The sequence below is a fragment of the Centroberyx gerrardi genome, chromosome 19 (assembly GCF_048128805.1).
Source record: "Centroberyx gerrardi isolate f3 chromosome 19, fCenGer3.hap1.cur.20231027, whole genome shotgun sequence".
Lineage (NCBI taxonomy): Eukaryota > Metazoa > Chordata > Actinopteri > Beryciformes > Berycidae > Centroberyx > Centroberyx gerrardi.
In genome coordinates this window covers 19,811,530-19,832,238 of record NC_136015.1, presented here as the reverse complement: position 1 = coordinate 19,832,238, position 20,709 = coordinate 19,811,530, and the positions used below count along the sequence as shown (strand labels likewise).

The window sequence follows — 20,709 nt, the reverse complement described above, 5'->3', positions numbered from 1 at the left end:
TAGTCACCTTCTCTGTTATCCAAATTTACGGCAATTTACGCGGCTACTACGCACGCATAAATGTGGAAAATGGAGTGAAATAAATGGAGAAAAACATCTATTCAGGTGAAAATGCTGTGGCATCAGCTTCTTTGGTTTACATTTTTTTGGTACTCCTCAGTATCCCCTACGATAAGGTAATTTTGCATTATATAAGCTTCAAATTTCATCCACCTAACATCATGTTAAAATTAGCCTCTATAGTATAAAACTCATATTGACCTAGTAATACCATAGGTAGCCAAAAAAATAAATAAATAATAATAATAATATACCATAGAACGTTAAAGTCACTAAACTAACTATTGGGCACCACACACAAGGCTGTATAGGAATATTGTAAGAATATTAGCCTATAATGATTTTTATTTGCGAGGCTACCAATACAAACCGGTTTAAGAATAACATTTCTACTGCCCAAATACTCTACTAAACTCCTACTAAACTCCTCTTAAATTAATTTCATTGCTCTTTGCTGTCTACATTTGTTACAGCAACTTGTATGCTGCCCTCGTGAGTTCACTTTGGCAAAAGATCACTGCATGGCTAATATTATAATAATCCTATAGGGATTTACAGTGTGTCTGTGGCACTCAACAGTTAGTTTATAGTGACCTTAATGTTCTTCATGTCATTTTTTATCTGATATGGTATAGTCTTTTAATATTTCTATAGGAAGCAATAGCTTTGCTGTGATATTTATATAGTAACCTACTAAAATGTATTATAGGATTACTGAAGTTGTGTTTCCAAAGGGCAAGACAAGACCCTTTGTTGCATTACAATCCCCACTCAAGAATGACAAGGCCATGGTCTTCAAAATGTTAGGCCTCATCCTCTAAATATTTTGCATATTTACTTTACTGGACTTTGACAGTGAGTAATTGGATGAATCCTGTCTGGAATTTACTGGGGGCATTTAGACACCACAAACATATAATTAGTATGTGGTTCAGTGCCTGGTTTATAGGTGTGTCAGCTTCACTCAACGCTCAGTTCTCCAGATAGACTGGCAACTTGTTATATTTTCACACCCAGGTTTTTATGGTGAGAATAAGATGTGACTATAGACTGAGGTTTTGGCTTATGTTCCTCTGTTGGCAAACTGCAGAACCTAGAAGTCATGGAAACACACTAAGCAGGATAATACCATTTGAATTGTGTAGATTGTACAGAAAAAGCAGAAAGAACATTTCAAACATCTTAAAATAAACCTTATTCTTTTACTAATTGATGAAGCACAGAAAAATGAGATAGATACTGTAGGTAGATAGGTAGATAGATAGATAGATAGATAGATAGATAGATAGATAGATAGATAGATAGATAGATTGATTGATTGATTGATTGATTGATTGATTGATTGATTGTAAAAGCCTATTCAATCATTAAAACAAATTTACTAATGCAAATTTCAAAGTAACATGTTCGTTTCCCCTTTTTCAATTCATTACTGTGTTCAAAACTATTTCATTTTCCAAACACAGCAAAATGGGCATGTTATCTTAGGCCTACTCCATAAACGAATGACGATGACTGCCAAATACATTTAGACATTCGCCCTGTGTGGTTCAATGGGACAAGCATGTTACTAACTTTGGGTTAAGGGTTCCAGTTTTACTCCTGATAAAGATATATGCTCTTGTGGTACTGTTAGATGTTTTGGATAATATCATGTAGGTGATATGTAGGCCTGATTGCATGGCAAAACAAAATGTTGACCTACAGCTGAGTGTTGGTCATATTGGCACGCATTAAGGCCATTGACTGATGGTGGGGTGATGAAGGTGGTGAAGTGAGGTGAAGCTTTTCGTTGGTCTAGCAAGATAGTAAACCTGGTGTGGCAGATTATTGGCTATGTGGTTTGATTGACCACAATTGTTGGACCAATGAAACAAAAAGACAGTTATCTATTATTATGAAATGAGCAAATTAAACTTTTCTAAAAGTTTAGTCTTGAAGATATTGTAGCAAAATGTTGCTTCTTCCTTGTTAAAGACTAACTGAACCCCAAATCCATATCTTTGGTGAAGCCTGACACCTAATGGTGAAAAGTATGGTACTGAACGGGCCATCTGCTATTGGCTGGTCTTTGTGCCAGATGATGTCACCACCTGTTGTACTTTATAGAAGGTGACATCACCTGGCACAAAGACCAGCCAATAGCAGATGGCCAGTGCAGCACCATACTTTTCACAATTAGGTGTCAAACTTCACCACAGATTTGGGTGGGGTTTAGCTACTCTTTAATACACTACATGATACAATTTCTGTTTATGTTTTTTAAGCAATTTATTTAGGTATTTTTGGGCAAAACAACTTCCATAGTTTCCGTCACCAGTAAGGACATACAACAATTTACTTTTGTGTTATTACTAAATCATTTTCTTGTGATGGCAATCACTCTTTCTCCTCCGTGGTTCTGGTTTGGGCACTGGTTTAGGCAAGTTGTGTGGAATAAAGGCTGGATTTGACTCAGGCACTGGTGCAGGTGTAGTGTGTGGTTTGATTATCGGTTCTGGCTCAGATATCGGTGACTCAGGTTCACGTGCTCGTTCTGGATTAGGGTGGGGCTCATGTGATGTTTCAGTTGTGGTATGTGGCTCAAGTTTTGGTTCTGACGGTTGCACAGATGCTGGTGATTCTGGTACATGTGCTGGTGCAGGTGTGGTGTTTGGTTCAGTTGGTGGTTGTGAACTTTGCTCTGGTCCGGGGGTGTTTTGAGGCTCAGCCGGTTCCTCCGGGGCTTGGTCGGAGTCTGACTCGGGGCCGTTGTCTGGCTCAGCCGGTTCCTCCGGTGCTTGGTCAGAGTCTGGCTCGGGGCCGTTGTCTGGCTCAGCCGGTGCTTGGTCGGAGTCTGGCTCGGGGCCATTGTCTGGCTCAGCCGGTGCTTGGTCGAAGTCTGGCTCGGGGCCGTTGTCTGGCTCAGCCGGTTCCTCCGGTGCTTGGTCAGAGTCTGGCTCGGGGCCGTTGTCTGGCTCAGCCGGTGCTTGGTCGGAGTCTGGCTCGGGGCCGTTGTCTGGCTCAGCCGGTGCTTGGTCGGAGTCTGGCTCGGGGCCGTTGTCTGGCTCAGCCGGTTCCTCCGGGGCTTGGTCGGAGTCTGGCTCGGGGGCATTTTCTGGCTCAGCCGGTTCCTCCGGGGCTTGGTCGGAGTCTGGCTCGGGGCCATTGTCTGGCTCAGCCGGTTCCTCCGGGGCTTGGTCGGAGTCTGGCTCGGGGCCGTTGTCTGGCTCAGCCGGTTCCTCCGGTGCTTGGTCTGAGTCTGGCTCGGGGGCGTTTTCTGGCTCAGCCGGTTCCTCCGGGGCTTGGTCGGAGTCTGGCTCGGGGGCGTTTTCTGGCTCAGCCGGTGCTTGGTCGGAGTCTGGCTCGGGGGCGTTTTCTGGCTCAGCCGGTTCCTCCGGGGCTTGGTCGGAGTCTGGCTCGGGGGCGTTTTCTGGCTCAGCCGGTTCCTCCGGGGCTTGGTCGGAGTCTGGCTCGGGGGCGTTTTCTGGCTCAGCCGGTTCCTCCGGGGCTTGGTCGGAGTCTGGCTCGGGGGCGTTTTCTGGCTCAGCCGGTTCCTCCGGGGCTTGGTCGGAGTCTGGCTCGGGGGCGTTTTCTGGCTCAGCCGGTTCTTTGTCGGAGTCTGGCTCGGGGGCGTTTTCTGGCTCAGCCGGTTCCTCCGGGGCTTGGTCGGAATCTGGTTCGGGGCCGTTGTCTGGCTCAGCCGGTTCCTCCGGGGCTTGGTCGGAGTCTGGCTCAGGGGCGCTTTCTGGCTCAGCCGGTGCCTCCGGGGCTTGGTCGGAGTCTGGCTCGGGGCCGTTGTCTGGCTCAGCCGGTTCCTCCGGTGCTTGGTCAGAGTCTGGCTCGGGGCCGTTGTCTGGCTCAGCCGGTGCTTGGTCGGAGTCTGGCTCGGGGCCGTTGTCTGGCTCAGCCGGTGCTTGGTCGGAGTCTGGCTCGGGGCCATTGTCTGGCTCAGCCGGTGCTTGGTCGGAGTCTGGCTCGGGGCCATTGTCTGGCTCAGCCGGTTCCTCCGGTGCTTGGTCGGAGTCTGGCTCGGGGGCGTTTTCTGGCTCAGCCGGTTCCTCCGGGGCTTGGTCGGAGTCTGGCTCGGGGGCGTTTTCTGGCTCAGCCGGTTCCTCCGGGGCTTGGTCGGAGTCTGGCTCGGGGGCGTTTTCTGGCTCAGCCGGTTCCTCCGGGGCTTGGTCGGAGTCTTGCTCGGGGCCGTTGTCTGGCTCAGCCGGTTCTTCGTCGGAGTCTGGCTCGGGGGCGCTTTCTGGCTCAGCCGGTGCCTCAGGTGCTAGGTCGGAGTCTGGCTCGGGGGCGTTTTCTGGCTCAGCCGGTTCCTGCGGTGCTTGGTCGGAGTCTGGCTCGGGGGCGTTTTCTGGCTCAGCCGGTTCCTCCGGGGCTTGGTCGGAGTCTGGCTCGGGGGCGTTTTCTGGCTCAGCCGGTTCCTCCGGGGCTTGGTCGGAGTCTGGCTCGGGGGCGTTTTCTGGCTCAGCCGGTTCTTCGTCGGAGTCTGGCTCGGGGGCGTTTTCTGGCTCAGCCGGTTCTTCGTCGGAGTCTGGCTCGGGGGCGTTTTCTGGCTCAGCTGGTTCCTCCGGGGCTTGGTCGGAATCTGGTTCGGGGCCGTTGTCTTGCTCAGCCGGTTCCTCCGGGGCTTGGTCGGAGTCTGGCTCAGGGGCATTTTCTGGCTCAGCCGGTTCCTGCGGTGCTTGGTCGGAGTCTGGCTCGGGGCCGTTGTCTGGCTCAGCCGGTTCCTCCGGGGCTTGGTCGGAGTCTGGCTCGGGGCCGTTGTCTGGCTCAGCCGGTGCTTGGTCGGAGTCTGGCTCGGGGGCGTTGTCTGGCTCAGCCGGTGCTTGGTCGGAGTCTGGCTCGGGGCCGTTGTCTGGCTCAGCCGGTTCCTCCGGTGCTTGGTCGGAGTCTGGCTCGGGGGCGTTTTCTGGCTCAGCCGGTTCCTCCGGGGCTTGGTCGGAGTCTGGCTCGGGGCCGTTGTCTGGCTCAGCCGGTTCCTCCGGTGCTTGGTCGGAGTCTGGCTCGGGGCCGTTGTCTGGCTCAGCCGGTGCCTCCGGGGCTTGGTCGGAATCTGGTTCGGGGCCGTTTTCTGGCTCAGCCGGTGCCTCAGGTGCTAGGTCGGAGTCTGGCTCGGGGGCGTTTTCTGGCTCAGCCGGTTCCTGCGGTGCTTGGTCGGAGTCTGGCTCAGGGCCGTTGTCTGGCTCAGCCGGTTCCTCCGGTGCTTGGTCGGAGTCTGGCTCGGGGCCGTTGTCTGGCTCAGCCGGTGCCTCCGGGGCTTGGTCGGAATCTGGTTCGGGGCCGTTTTCTGGCTCAGCCGGTGCCTCAGGTGCTAGGTCGGAGTCTGGCTCGGGGGCGTTTTCTGGCTCAGCCGGTTCCTGCGGTGCTTGGTCGGAGTCTGGCTCAGGGCTGTTGTCTAGCTCAGCCGGTTCCTCCGGGGCTTGGTCGGAGTCTGGCTCGGGGCCGTTGTCTGGCTCAGCCGGTTCCTCCGGGGCTTGGTCGGAGTCTGGCTCGGGGGCATTTTCTGGCTCAGCCGGTTCCTCCGGGGCTTGGTCGGAGTCTGGCTCGGGGGCGTTTTCTGGCTCAGCCGGTGCTTCGTCGGAGTCTGGCTCGGGGGCGTTTTCTGGCTCAGCCGGTTCCTCCGGGGCTTGGTCGGAGTCTGGCTCGGGGGCGTTTTCTGGCTCAGCCGGTTCCTCCGGGGCTTGGTCGGAGTCTGGCTCGGGGGCGTTTTCTGGCTCAGCCGGTTCCTCCGGGGCTTGGTCAGAGTCTGGCTCGGGGGCGTTTTCTGGCTCAGCCGGTTCTTCGTCGGAGTCTGGCTCGGGGGCGTTTTCTGGCTCAGCCGGTTCTTCGTCGGAGTCTGGCTCGGGGCCATTGTCTGGCTCAGCCGGTTCCTCCGGTGCTTGGTCAGAGTCTGGCTCGGGGCCGTTGTCTGGCTCAGCCGGTGCTTGGTCGGAGTTTGGCTCGGGGCCGTTGTCTGGCTCAGCCGGTTCCTCCGGTGCTTGGTCGGAGTCTGGCTCGGGGCCGTTTTCTGGCTCAGACGGTTCCTCCGGGGCTTGGTCGGAGTCTGGCTCGGGGGCGTTTTCTGGCTCAGCCGGTTCCTCCGGGGCTTGGTCGGAGTCTGGCTCGGGGGCGTTTTCTGGCTCAGCCGGTTCCTCCGGGGCTTGGTCGGAGTCTTGCTCGGGGCCGTTGTCTGGCTCAGCCGGTTCCTCCGGGGCTTGGTCGGAGTCTGGCTCGGGGGCGTTTTCTGGCTCAGCCGGTTCCTCCGGGGCTTGGTCGGAGTCTTGCTCGGGGCCGTTGTCTGGCTCAGCCGGTTCTTCGTCGGAGTCTGGCTCGGGGGCGCTTTCTGGCTCAGCCGGTTCCTCCGGGGCTTGGTCGGAGTCTGGCTCGGGGCCGTTGTCTGGCTCAGCCGGTTCCTCCGGGGCTTGGTCGGAGTCTGGCTCGGGGGCGTTTTCTGGCTCAGCCGGTTCCTCCGGGGCTTGGTCGGAGTCTGGCTCGGGGGCGTTTTCTGGCTCAGCCGGTTCCTCCGGGGCTTGGTCGGAGTCTTGCTCGGGGCCGTTGTCTGGCTCAGCCGGTTCTTCGTCGGAGTCTGGCTCGGGGGCGCTTTCTGGCTCAGCCGGTTCCTCCGGGGCTTGGTCGGAGTCTGGCTCGGGGCCGTTGTCTGGCTCAGCCGGTTCCTCCGGGGCTTGGTCGGAGTCTGGCTCGGGGGCGTTTTCTGGCTCAGCCGGTTCCTCCGGGGCTTGGTCGGAGTCTGGCTCGGGGGCGTTTTCTGGCTCAGCCGGTTCCTCCGGGGCTTGGTCGGAGTCTGGCTCGGGGGCGTTTTCTGGCTCAGCCGGTGCTTCGTCGGAGTCTGGCTCGGGGGCGTTTTCTGGCTCGGGGGCGTTTTCTGGCTCAGCCGGTTCCTCTGGGGCTTGGTCAGAGTCTGGCTCGGGGGCATTTTCTGGCTCAGCCGGTTCCTCCGGGGCTTGGTCGGAATCTGGCTCGGGGCCGTTGCCTGGCTCAGCCGGTTCCTTCGGGGCTTGGTCGGAGTCTGGCTCAGGGGCGTTTTCTGGCTCAGCCGGTGCCTCCGGTGCTTGGTCGGAGTCTGGCTCGGGGCCGTTGTCTGGCTCAGCCGGTTCCTCCGGGGCTTGGTCGGAGTCTGGCTCGGGGGCGTTTTCTGGCTCAGCCGGTTCCTCCGGGGCTTGGTCGGAGTCTGGCTCGGGGGCGTTTTCTGGCTCAGCCGGTTCCTCCGGGGCTTGGTCGGAGTCTGGCTCGGGGGCGTTTTCTGGCTCAGCCGGTTCCACCGGGGCTTGGTCGGAGTCTGGCTCGGGGGCGTTTTCTGGCTCAGCCGGTTCCATCGGGGCTTGGTCGGAGTCTGGCTCGGGGGCGTTTTCTGGCTCAGCCGGTTCTTCGTCGGAGTCTGGCTCGGGGACGTTTTCTGGCTCAGCCGGTTCCTCCGGGGCTTGGTTGGAATCTGGCTCGGGGCCGTTTTCTGGCTCAGCCGGTTCTTCGTCGGAGTCTGGCTCGGGGACGTTGTCTGGCTCAGCCGGTTCCTCCGGGGCTAGGTCGGAGTCTGGCTCAGGGGCGTTTTCTGGCTCAGCCGGTGCCTCCGGGGCTTGGTCGGAGTCTGGCTCGGGGCCGTTGTCTGGCTCAGCCGGTTCCTCCGGGGCTTGGTCGGAGTCTGGCTCGGGGGCGTTTTCTGGCTCAGCCGGTTCCTCCTGGGCTTGGTCGGAGTCTGGCTCGGGGGCGTTTTCTGGCTCAGCCGGTTCTTCGTCGGAGTCTGGCTCGGGGGCGTTTTCTGGCTCAGCCGGTTCCTCCGGGGCTTGGTTGGAATCTGGCTCGGGGCCGTTGTCTGTCTCAGCCGGTTCCTCCGGGGCTTGGTCGGAGTCTGGTTCGGGGCCGTTGTCTGGCTCAGACGGTTCCTCCGGCGCTTGGTCGGAGTCTGGCTCAGGGCCGTTGTCTGGCTCAACCGGTTCCTCCGGGGCTTGGTCGGAGTCTGGCTCGGGGGCGTTTTCTGGCTCAGCCGGTTCTTCGTCGGAGTCTGGCTCGGGGCCGTTGTCTGGCTCAGCCGGTTCCTCCGGGGCTTGGTCGGAGTCTGGCTCGGTGGCGTTTTCTGGCTCAGCCGGTTCCTCCTGGGCTTGGTCGGAGTCTGGCTCGGGGGCGTTTTCTGGCTCAGCCGGTTCTTCGTCGGAGTCTGGCTCGGGGGCGTTTTCTGGCTCAGCCGGTTCCTCCGGGGCTTGGTCGGAATCTGGCTCGGGGCCGTTGTCTGTCTCAGCCGGTTCCTCCGGGGCTTGGTCGGAGTCTGGTTCGGGGCCGTTGTCTGGCTCAGCCGGTTCCTCCGGGGCTAGGTCGGAGTCTGGCTCGGAGGCATTTTCTGGCTCAGCCGGTTCCTCCGGGGCTTGGTCGGAATCTGGCTCGGGGCCGTTGTCTGGCTCAGCCGGTTCCTCTGGTGCTAGGTCGGAGTCTCGCTCGGGGGTGTTTTCTGGCTCAGCCGGTTCCTGCGGTGCTTGGTCGGAGTCTGGCTCGGGGCCGTTGTCTGGCTCAGCCGGTTCCTCCGGGGCTTGGTCGGAGTCTGGCTCGGGGCCGTTGTCTGGCTCAGCCGGTTCCTCCGGGGCTTGGTCGGAGTCTGGCTCGGGGCCGTTGTCTGGCTCAGCCGGTTCCTCCGGGGCTTGGTCGGAGTCTGGCTCGGGGCCGTTGTCTGGCTCAGCCGGTTCCTCCGGGGCTTGGTCGGAGTCTGGCTCGGGGCCGTTGTCTGGCTCAGCCGGTTCCTCCGGGGCTTGGTCGGAGTCTGGCTCTGGGCCATTGTCTGGCTCAGCCGGTTCCTCCGGGGCTTGGTCGGAGTCTGGCTCTGGGCCATTGTCTGGCTCAGCCGTTGTAGGTTCACGAAGATTGTGTGGCTGAACTGTCAACTCTAATCCTTCCTTGAAGGTTGTTGACATGGGTGCTACTTCAGGCTTGGGTGTCAATGCTGAATCAGGCTTAATGGGTGGCTCAAGTGTCATTTGAGGCTCCGTTCCATCATGTACAGCTCCTTTTCCTGCATCATTACCACAAAGGCATGGCTTGATTTGAATGATGTTCTTAATAAGATCAGGACTGGGGAAGTTCATAGTTAATACACCTAAGCAACTTGGGTTTACAGAACTTTTCTTATGTTCCACCACAAGGTCACTGAGCTGCTCGTTAACTCCTCGAGCCACCTTTTTAGGGCTCTTTAAAAGTGATGTTGCTGTAGTGTCAGTCAGTACAATATGATGGGCACAATTTTTCTTAGCCACCTTAAGATGTTTATTGACTTTCTTCATCTTGTTTTTAATATCCTTAAACTTGTTATCATCAGGGAAAAATGTATCATGGTAAAGGGTTCCAGTATTGAAAGTTTCACTCTGAACAAATACAATCTTCCCCCTTGCCTGTTGCATGTTTGGGACTGAAAGCTCAGTCCACACTCTACCCTGGAAGTTTTTAATCAATTTCAGTATCAGTTTTGCAACTGTTTTCTTGTAAAATCCATGTAGTGTCACTCTCAGAAGCACAGTCTCACTACCATGGACTTGTAAGAAGTCCAAAATGATCTTAAGGACTTCATCAAATTGCGTATGTTGCCAAAACACAAAACTGCTATCCCGGATATCAACACTTTGTTGGAAAATAAACCAGTTCCCAGCATGTACATCGAAATATCGCAGCCCCACTTTTAGTTGCTTGTCCAAGGTCCAAGATTGACATCGTACAAGTGGTCCTCCATACAATGTTAAGCTTTCGTGCGTTCCAGGAATGGAAATAGCTGAGATATGAGTGTCATCAGGTATAGACTCCATCCAGTTCAGGTTATAAAAGCTTTCATCTAGGGCTGGGTCATCATTAAAACCAATCCCTGAACCTGAACAGGAGATTGCAATAACTCTGCGGGGGAAAAGGATAGACGTCATATTTACTTGTTTGTTCAAGTTTTCTTTAGACTGGCAAGCCAATTTACCACATCCTTAATTATTGGTGTAAATTGTGAAATTGCATTGTAAAAAATCAAATAAGTTCTTTAAACAAACAAGAAAAATTCTGGAAAACTGTCTAAATGTGTATACATTTTTTTGCTGAAAATGTCAACAAACCACACCAAGGAACGCAATAGTGCACATTCCTATATGTAGAATAGGGAAATGTGGTGAGAAAAAACAGCAAAAAGATGATTACAAATCCAGTATGAATCATTGGTTTAACTTACATAGAGAGAAGGCAGAGGTACTGATGGATCCCCATAATTGGTTTGTTGGCTAATCTGTGGTCCAATGAAATCAGATTGGTGCATCTCCTTTTCCCGGATGTGTTGGTGCTCTTTGTTTATCTCATTGTCTCACTTGTAACATTTTTCACTCGCCCTGAGAAACTTTAATTGTGAACCTGTAAGCCGCGCAGTCAGTGACAATTGGACAATTGTCTCCCTTGAACTGCCCTGCTGTGTAACATCACCAATGTGCATGAAGATAGGCATTCATTTGCATCTTTTCTACCCTCTAATCTTTCATTCAGAGAGAGAGAGAGTAATGTGGACATAGTAAAAGTACCTACTCCATAAATGACTGCACAATGACAGCAAAATATATTTAGACATTTGTCCTGTTGTTTGCGGTTCAGTGGGTCAAGCATGTTACTAACTTTGGGTTAAGGGTTCAGGTTTTACTCCTGATTAAAAATGTATGCTCTTGTGGTAATGTACGATGTTTTGGATAATATTATGTAGGTGATATGTAGGCCTGATTGCATGGCAAAACAAAATGTTGAACTACAGTTGAGTGTTGGTCATACAGGCACACATTAAGGCCATTGACTGAGGTGAAGTTTTTCTTTGGTCTAGCAAGATAGTAAATAGTAAAATTGTCAATGTGGTTTGATTGATCAGAATTGTTGGACCACAATGAAACAAAAAGACAGTTATCTATTATTATGAAATTAGCAAATTGAATTGTTTCTAAAAGTTTAGTTATGAAGATGTTGCGACAAAATGTTGCTTTTTTCCTTGTTAATAAACCACATGATAAAATATCAGTTTTTTATGTTTATTTTTACAATTTATTTAGGTAATTTTGGGCAAAACAACTTTCCATATTTTCCCTCACTAGTAAATAAATAAAACAATTTACTTTTGCTATTACTTAAACATTTTCTTGTGATGGCAATCACTCTCTCTGCTCCGTGGTTCTGGCTTGGGCACTGGTTTAGGCAAGGTGTATGGATTAAGGGCTGGATTTGACTCAGGCACTGGTGCAGGTGCGGTACGTGGCTCAGGGTTCAGTTTTGACTCTGATGCTGGTTCAGATGTATCATGTGGTCCAGGTGTGGTATGTGGCTCAAGTGTTGGTTCCGGCTGTTGCTCTGACACTGGTGTCTCGGGCACTGGTGCAGGTGTGGTATGTGGCTCAGGGTTCAGTTTTGACTCAGATGCTGGTTCAGATGTATCATGTGGTCCAGGTGTGGTATGTGGCTCAGGGTTCAGTTTTGACTCTGATGCTGGTTCAGATGTATCATGTGGTCCAGGTGTGGTATGTGGCTCAAGTGTTGGTTCTGGCTGTTGCTCTGACACTGGTGTCTCGGGCACTGGTGCAGGTGTGGTATGTGGCTCAAGTGTTGGTTCCGGCTGTTGTTCTGACACTGGTGTCTCGGGCACTGGTGCAGGTGTGGTATGTGGCTCAAGTGTTGGTTCCGGCTGTTGTTCTGACACTGGTGTCTCGGGCACTGGTGCAGGTGTGGTATGTGGCTCAGGGTTCAGTTTTGACTCAGATGTATCATGTGGTCCAGGTGTGGTATGTGGCTCAAGTGTTGGTTCTGGCTGTTGTTCTGACACTGGTGACTTACTTACTTCAGGTTCGGGTGTCAATGCTGCCTCAGATGCTGGTTCAGGCTTAGTGTGTGGCTCAAGTGTCATTTGAGGCTCCGTTCCATCATGTACATCTCCTTTTCCTGCATCATTACCACAAAGGCATGGCTTGATTTGAATGATGTTCTTAATAAGATCAGGACTGGGGAAGTTCATAGTTAATACACCTAAGCAACTTGGGTTTACAGAACTTTTCTTATGTTCCACCACAAGGTCACTGAGCTGCTCGTTAACTCCTTGAGCCACCTTTTTAGGGCTGTTGAAAGGTGATGTTGCTGTAGTGTCAGTCAGTACAATATGATGGGCACAATTCTTCTCAGCCACCTTAAGATGTTTCTTGACTTTCTTCATCTTGTTTTCAATGTCCTTAAACTTGCTATCATCAGGGAAAAATGTATCATGGTTAAGGGTTCCAGTATTGAAAGTTTCACTCTGAACAAATACAATCTTCCCCCTTGCCTGTTGCATGTTTGGGACTGAAAGCTCAGTCCACACTCTATCCTTGAGGTTTTTAATCAATTTCAGTATGAGTTTTGCAACTACTTTCTGGTACAGTCCATGTAGTGTCACTCTCAGAAGCACACTCTCACTACCATGGACTTGTAAGAAGTCCAAAATGATCTTAAGGACTTCATCAAATTGCGTATGTTGCCGAAACACAAAACTGCTATCCCAGATATTAACACTTTGTTGGAAAATAAACCAGTTCCCAGCATGCACATCAAAATATCGCAGCCCCACTTTTAGTTGCTTGTCCAAGGTCCAAGCTTGACATCGTACAAGTGGTCCTCCATACAGTGTTAAGCTTTCGTGTGTTCCAGGAATGGAAACAGCTGAGATACGAGTGTCATCAGGTATAGACTCCATCCAGTTCAGGTTATAAAAGCTTTCATCTAGGGCTGGGTCATCATTAAAACCAATCCCTGAACCTGAACAGGAAATTGCAATAACTCTGCGGGGGAAAAGGATAGACGTCATATTTGCTTGTTTGTTCAAATTTTCTTTAGACTGGCAAGCCAATTTACCACATCCTTAATTATTGGTGTAAATTGTGAAATTGCATTGTAAAAAAGTAAATAAGTTCTTTAAACAAACAAGAAAAAATCAGGAAAACTGTCTAAATGTCCATACAATTTTTTGCTAAAAATGTCAACAAACCACACTAAGGAAAGCAATAGAGCACAGTGCAGAATGGGGAGATGTAGTGAGAAAAAACAGCAAAAAGATGATTACAAATCCAGTATGAATCATTGGTTTAACTTACAAAGAGAGAAGGCAGAGGTACTGATAGATCCCCATAATTGGTTTGTTGGCCAATTTGTGGTCCAGTGAAATCAGTCAGGATTGGTCCATCTCCTTTTCCCGGATGTGTTGGTGTTTTTTGTTTATCTCATTGTCTCACTCGCCTTGAGAAACTTTAACTGTGAACCTGTAAGCCGAGCAGTCAGTGACAATTGGACAATTGTCTCCCTTGAACTGCCCTGCAGTGTAACATCACATGTGCATGAAGATAGACATTCATTTGCATCTTTTCTACCCTCTAATCTTTCATTCAGAGAGAGAGAGAGAGAGAGAGAGTAATGTGGACATAGTAAAAGTGGTGAAGATATCATATTGTAAACGTTGAGATAGTGAGTAAAATGTGCCTTCAGGGACAGTCATGGAAATAGTAGTCAATTCAGCAGGCTATTATTTTCATATATTGTAGCATTCATCCATTACCTGAATCAAACTATTACAATATATGAGTTTCAAGGTAAGTTCAAGACAGTTTCAGCTAATGACTCACTGATACTGCAGCAAATTTCAGTTGAGTTAATGTTTAATAGTTGTAAATACATTGTGTTTCTTAGGCCTACATCTACTCTGCCACAAGTGTACAGCTTATGTTTACATCATGTAGTGAATTGTTGTAAACTAGCTTATAAAGCGCTGCCATTGTGATATAGGTTTTGTTTTGGCTCATTTCTTTTTATCAAACATTGAACATTTCTCAGTGAGATATACATAGCCATTCACCTTCTCTGGTTGGTTGTGCTGTGCTGCAACGTCATACTTTTCTCAGCCAATAAGCTTGTATCTGGTCACTGCTAATCCCCTTCCTGACCACCTGTTGCATCTTAGTGAGCAGGGATATCTGCAGAAGCATGATCAGATGAGAAGAATTAACATGGACAATTTTGTTACCAATGATACTGATGATGGCAATTCACAACAGGAACAATCAGATATTGCCTTTGAAATGACAAGAGCATTTTCTCATCTGCAAGGGGCTAAATTGCTTGCAGCAACTACTTCTGCGGCAGTTTTTATCCTGTCTGATAGCAGTTAATCCCTTCTTCGCTTTGCAAGATGTCTATGAGAACTCTCCCCCTGGTTTTCATTAATCTCGGTGGAGAGATGCTTTACATACTGGACCAACGCCTTCGAGCTCACAATACATCAGAGGACAATTCAGAGAAAGGTAGAGAGATAGCTAGAGAGTAGACAAGCTTGGTAGTTACAGCAGGCAGCTACAGTAGCTCCACATTATCCCTCCCCCTCACTAGCTGTAGCTGTCAGCTGTCAGATTATAAACCGAACAAGGCCGTAAAGCATTTCCCATACACACCACCCCAAAGACAATGACATCTAGAATATGGGCTACACTCTCATTAAAACGCTTTCTTTCTTTTCTTGGAAAACCTGACTCTCCTGCAGGTGTATGGTCAGAGAATGACAGAAAAAGAGGTATCCATGTGCCCAACTTTAGCATAATGTTGGCTCCAGTCAGCTCCTCTTCCCCTGTAGTGTCTACCAATAGCTGTAATTTCTGTAACCTGATGTAGGTCAAATGTGAGATGCAATAGTACAGTCTCTAGAATACAGCCTAATGAAGACAACAGGCTATAGAGATATGCATTCACATCAACATGGTTCTATGGTAGACCTAAAATGTAGAATAGCCAATCTTATTCTGTGTTCTGCGGTTAAGTAATGAGGCAGAACTAACCACTTTTCTGTCTCTGTCCCTTTCCCATTCATAGTTATGAATGACATCGTTGGGACCATGTTTAGTAAAGCCTTTATGGATGAGCTCCTCAAGCCCCAGCAGCTGTATTCTCATAGGACAATGAAAACAGTGCTAACTCGGTTAGCACACGCCTCCATCATGAGGCTCAACCCGGCCAGCATGGATAGGGTATGTACTATACTCTAATATACTATACTATACTCTAAAGTCACACTGAAATGAAAAATGACTTTTTTTCACCTTTTTAGCTCATGCAAACTATCATATCATACACCTATTTAACAATTTATGCCAAAAGAAATGATAAAAAATTGTTTGATTGTACTGTTTATATTGAAAGCTCTATTATTTTTACTTCCTGGAAAACAGAAAATCTTTAGTGGTGACTTCATCATCGGGTACCAGGAGGCATAAATAAAAATTCCAACCAATAAAACCATTACAGATTTTTGAACAATCTCACCCCTCCCATCAAATAAAACTGCCTTTCTCTCCCCAACTGATATCCCATTCATTTACGCTTTTGAATGGCCCTGCCTTGTCTTATGTCCCGGCCCAATATCCTGTTTCAACGGGAAATACTTCACATTGAGGAAGCAAGATGCTCTCAAAATGCTGTTTCATTGTGACTTTAAGATCCAGTTCTTGACCATGACCTAGAATAGTCTGTTATTTGCCATGCCACATGCCTGTTTTTGTTTTTTCACTTTATTTTGTTGTACATTTTGTCATTAATTTCATGTCTTTTTTTTCCCTCATGTTTTTTTCCATGTAGCTTTATGAGCTGATGATCATGGCTTTCAAATACCAAGTCTTCCTCTGTCCACGCCCGAAAGACTTGCTGCTCATTTCATACAATCACATAGACACCATCAGGGAGTTTGTGAAAGACACTCCTGTGGTTGTGAACCAAGTGGATGAGACACATAGGAAGATCATTGAGGTACATTATCATATTCCATTTCCTGTATGTTTTTCGTTTACAACCGCTGAAATGTGACACTTCTGGATACAACTCTGATTTTACCCCAACATAGCAGGTACATTACCAAACAAGCCCGTCCATACTGGCTGAGTGACAGCTAACAGCGTTCAGATTTCATTACCACATCCTGTATGACCTGTTCTCGCTCTCCTTCCTATAGGCATATGCATCTTTGTCTGAAGGTGAATTCCAGCTTCTCAGGCAAACGCTGTTCATATTTTTTCAAGACACACATGTTCGCGTGAGTCCTGTTCACTGTTGCTTGGCCGTCAATACGAGTGAGATTGAGAATGACGATTAGATTTTTTTTTTTTTTTTTTTTTTTTACTCAGTGCTTCTTTTGCTCTCTCTCATCTAGGTGTCGCTTTTCCTCAAGGATAAAGTCCAGAATCCCAGTGGACGCTTCGCCCTCTCGACCTCAGGCCCAGTGCCCCATGGGATAGAAGTTCCAGGGCTGATTAGGTATTCAACTGATCTGGCATTAAACTTGTTCTCATAATCACCAATCTGCTGAACATTATCTGTCTTTATCTATCTTTTACATGGTGACTTCTTTAAGACAAAGCTATCTGGCAATGTAATGCTTTCAGGTGATATTACACACCCTCTGGCAGGCGGCCATATTGGAGGTCCTCAGCCCTTTTTTGTGTTGCTTTTGACAGGGAACTGATCAATACCCACTGATACATCTGATACATCCCCCACAATGAAATTGGGGGAGGGACTATGGATCGTCCCCGTTCCATCCGTCCGTTCATCTGTCCGTTTGTCCGTTTGTCTGTCTGTCACGCACAAAATCTCAGATGCCACTGATTGGATTTTGACAAAACTTCAGGAAATTATGTCATTGCTCCAGTATGCAATGTTTTTTTTTTTTAAAATAGCACTAATTGGCCTAAGGAGCAACATTTGTTTTTGTTGGATTTTGCCAAAACCTCAGGGGAATGATGCAATTACACCGATCAGCCTGGGGGAAAACTACATCATTTGTTTGCTCATCCGTGTGTCACACAAATGATCTCAGACACCACTGATCTGATTTTGACTAAACTTGAGGGAATGATGCATCTCACCGCTGCAGCATCCCAGCATTCAGAATGACACTGACAGGCCTAAAGGGGAACTACAATTACAGCTCACAACAAGTTGACATGTTTGTTTCTGTAGTAGGGAGTAAGGCTGAAGACAAGACAGTTTACTGAGTCACAACCTTTTGGAAACAAATCCACCTTATCAGACTATTCACTTTTACTTAAAACATTACTGAGTTGACCCACACTCACACCACCACAATCTTTTGCAGGTACCTCTCTTTTTCTAGCCGGTTGTTATACTATATTTAACCATTATTTGCGCACAGCCAATTTTCCGATGGACCTCCATAATTACTAGGAGACTTGTGACGCAACCACAAAGCCTCCGTTAACAAGCATGCATGCCACAAGCTGTAGTCATTGTTTCCTGTATGTATTTGGCCATACAGTAAGTTTTGGATTCCCACTGACTCCTTGTAAGACGTGTCTCAACACTCCAGAGTGTCATCACCTACTTCCTTTCGCCGCAGGATGTTTGACAGCAGAGGGAGAGAAGTGCGGCGGGTCGAGTTCCCCACAGGAGGCAGTTACTCAAGCCCCATCAGAGAGGGGTGTTTTGAACTGCATGGGCACAGAGTCACTAGACTGGGCACCAACATGTATGTACTGTGCTGCACCAACATCACCACCACTATGGACGTTTAACACATCACAAGCCTTAAGAGGCAGCCAGAATGTTGTTTATTTCCTTGTGGCGTCACTATGTGGATGAGCTGTTTTCCTGTGTTTTGTGTTTCATGGATTCAAAGGTACAGTGTGAGCCACCCAGAAGAGACACACACATCCAAGACTCCCACCTTCAAGGTAATGCTCAGATGAAACCATGTATGAGCACTTCTCAATGATCTCACATTTCTTTTTAAGTGATGCACTGCATCAGGGTCGGGTCGATTCATGAATGAAATGAACTCATCAGTTCCAATTCAACTGAGGAATTGGAACTGGAATTTGACAAAACCTGCAGGAAACAGAATTGGAATTGAATTGGAATTTCAGGAAGTTTAATTTAATTCAAAGAAATTCTGTGAAATTCAATGGGTTTTTTTCTTACCACAGATTACACGTAGTGTTATATATTATCAATAATGAATATCATCAAATGTTAAAAGGACATTTCAGGTGGTATTTGATGTATAACATGTAACATTATGAACAACATTATGATTGAATGTATTTGATTTGTTTAACTGTCATTTATTTGATTCATAATGTTTGATTTATAATGTTTAGCGAGTCAAGACACCCTCTCTCTTAGAAGTGGAATTTCATGGAATTTCATGGAATTCAATTCTGTTTCATAGCATTCCAATTCATTGACGTTCACATCCCAATCCCAACTCCAGGAACTGAATTGGAATTTACCATGCATTCTCTCAGAATTGGAATTCCCTGCATTACATAATAATAAGCGATTTATAGCGATTTAAAAGAAATCAGCGAGGTTGCAAGACGAATTTCAACAGGAAGACTGTTCCAGAGTTTTGGGGCCCTGACAGCAAAAGCACAGTCTCCTTTAGTTTTAAGTCTAGATCGGGGGACTGTTAGCAAAGCTTTGTTCTGAGATCTGAGGTTGCGTGCAGGTAGATAGGGGCATAAAAGTTCACAGATGTATGCTGGAGCTAGACCATGTAGTGCTTTAAAAGTAATGAGTAAAACCTCATTAACTTGACTCGTTAACTGGAAGCCAATGCAAAGAGGCTAAAATGGGGGTTATGTGATCTCCAGTCATCAGTCTAGCTGCAGCATTTTGTATAACTTGAAGGCATGAGCGTGCTTTACTGTTTAGGCAGGTAAAGAGTGAATTACAATAATCAGTTCTTGAGAAAATAAACACATGAATAACTTTCTATAAGTCATACATACACTCCTCCTTCTCTGTGCTGCAGACAGACGACACTCCCAACCCGCTGGCCAAAGAGGAGCTGAACCTGCTGGCTCGTCTGATGGGCGGCATGAAGGTGGAGAACACAGCCAGTGCTGAAACTGGCTTTCGGATCAACCTGTTCTCTACAGACAAAGAGGAGGAGGAGGCGTGAGTTCTTCTCCTTAATGTTTTCTTCATTTAGTATGGAGCAAACGGGAGAGTATATACACTGTACACGTCTGCCTGTATCGGTCTATTTCTGATGCATTTTATTTCCCTGACTATGTGTTTGTGAATTTTAGTGTTGTTGTGCAAGTCTCCTCCTTGCAATTCTTTATGATCTTGTTTTTTCCTCTCTTATTTTTCTCTTGGGGTGAAATGTTTTATATGCCCTTTCTTTTTTTTCTTGCTCTGTTTTCAGTGATGATGCAAAGTGCAAATAAATGAAACCTAAACCCTAAATGTAAGACATTCATTTTGTTTAACAGGGGAGCTTCAGGTGGATCTGAGGAGTTTGGAGTGATAAATATTCAAGCAATGCAGGTATGGCTTGGATGTAATAGACCAACCAGTTTATAGTTATGCACGCAGTAGCTGATGTGTACATTGCTGAGAACCAAAAACAGAACCATGTGGATGTGTCACTGTACTCAACTTTAAACCTAATCAAGGACCTGCAGCAACTTATAACACCACAGTCATGGGTGTAGTGGAGGGTAAACCCATCTAAACTCAACCCACAGGTTTATTTGTGGAATAGTTTACCAACTTTATCAGGCTGATATAAATCTTAATGATGTAAATTCATATTATATGTCATTGTAAGTAGTATCAATGTGATATAAGGTATGCGAGGATAGGGTCAAAGCATTAATTCATGCTTTTCTGAAAATGTGATTGATTTTTGTTTATATTAGTGGTTGTTGCCTCATCACAGGCAGCCAGACAACCACTGGAGACCGCAGTTTACCCATCATTTTATTCCCCACTACATCACTGACCAGTTTGAACGTTTGAATAGTTCACATTTTTTGGGTTTGTTTGGTTCCAGGATGTGCAGGCCAGCACTGAACTGGCTCGAATCGCAGGAGAGTTTGCAGATCAGGGAGAGCAGACAGAAGATCCCAGCAGCAACAAAGGAGACGACCTGCTGGCCATGATGGACGACCTCTGATCCTGCTGTTTATCTGCTCCATCTCTTCATTTTGTGATGAAAGTGATGACATTTTCAGTGGGACAGCCAGATACACTACCGCTTATAAAATGGTCAACCGCAACTGCATACAGCTTGGTTTGCACTATTTGTCCAAAGTCTTATATCTCAGGTAAAATCACATGATCTGTCACTGTGAACTCATTTCTGTTTAATATATTCAGTACTACCTCTGGTAATTTAGATAAGATAGAGAGCAAGATAAATACCCAAGTGAAGAGTAATGTTGAACTGAGTCATACCTATGCACTGCACATTCATATGATTAAAATTTTACTCAAGATATTTGACCATATTTTGTATTTGTTTATTTAATATTTCAAATTACTGGCACTTGAAGAGGTATCAGATGAATGGATTACAAATACAAACTGTAAGATTTGCCATATTTGGTAATTTATTTTCTGTATGATAATTTTAGCTGTATATGTTTTCATTACAGTAAAGTGATTATTCAAATATCTGTTTGTCTTCTGTTTTTCACCTACTAGTTGATCAGCGGTTCCCAGTAGGCTAGGGTTAAATTAGGGGTTAAATTAGGGTTTCTTAGGACAAAATCCTATCAAATGGGGCTCCGTGGTTTAATATGTATCTATTGGGAGATCTTAGACACTGGAAAAGTTTGGGAACTGGACTAGATTATAGTGTAAACCAGGATGATA

The 20,709-nt window shown here is 47.9% G+C and overlaps 1 protein-coding gene across 1 annotated transcript; it reads left to right on the top strand.

The window, feature by feature from the left end:
• Positions 1-140: 140 nt before the first annotated feature.
• Positions 141-20,383, top strand: oscp1a (organic solute carrier partner 1a). The gene is made up of 10 exons (XM_078290428.1): positions 141-176; positions 14,905-15,059; positions 15,667-15,834; positions 16,037-16,117; positions 16,235-16,338; positions 17,441-17,569; positions 17,720-17,774; positions 18,857-19,002; positions 19,323-19,377; positions 19,886-20,383. The coding sequence occupies exons 2-10, from the start codon at positions 14,907-14,909 to the stop codon at positions 20,006-20,008; spliced, it is 1,014 nt and encodes a 337-aa protein (XP_078146554.1). The 5' UTR covers positions 141-176; positions 14,905-14,906; the 3' UTR covers positions 20,009-20,383.
• The last annotated feature ends 326 nt before the right edge of the window (positions 20,384-20,709 follow it).

Bases quoted from the DNA above. Each gene is read 5' to 3' on its own strand.
- oscp1a (XM_078290428.1), top strand. From the start codon at position 14,907: ATGAATGACATCGTTGGGACCATGTTTAGTAAAGCCTTTATGGATGAG. The intron at 16,118-16,234 runs GTGAGTCCTGTT...TCTCTCATCTAG, and splicing joins TTCAAGACACACATGTTCGC to GTGTCGCTTTTCCTCAAGGA. The intron at 19,378-19,885 runs GTATGGCTTGGA...GTTTGGTTCCAG, and splicing joins TAAATATTCAAGCAATGCAG to GATGTGCAGGCCAGCACTGA.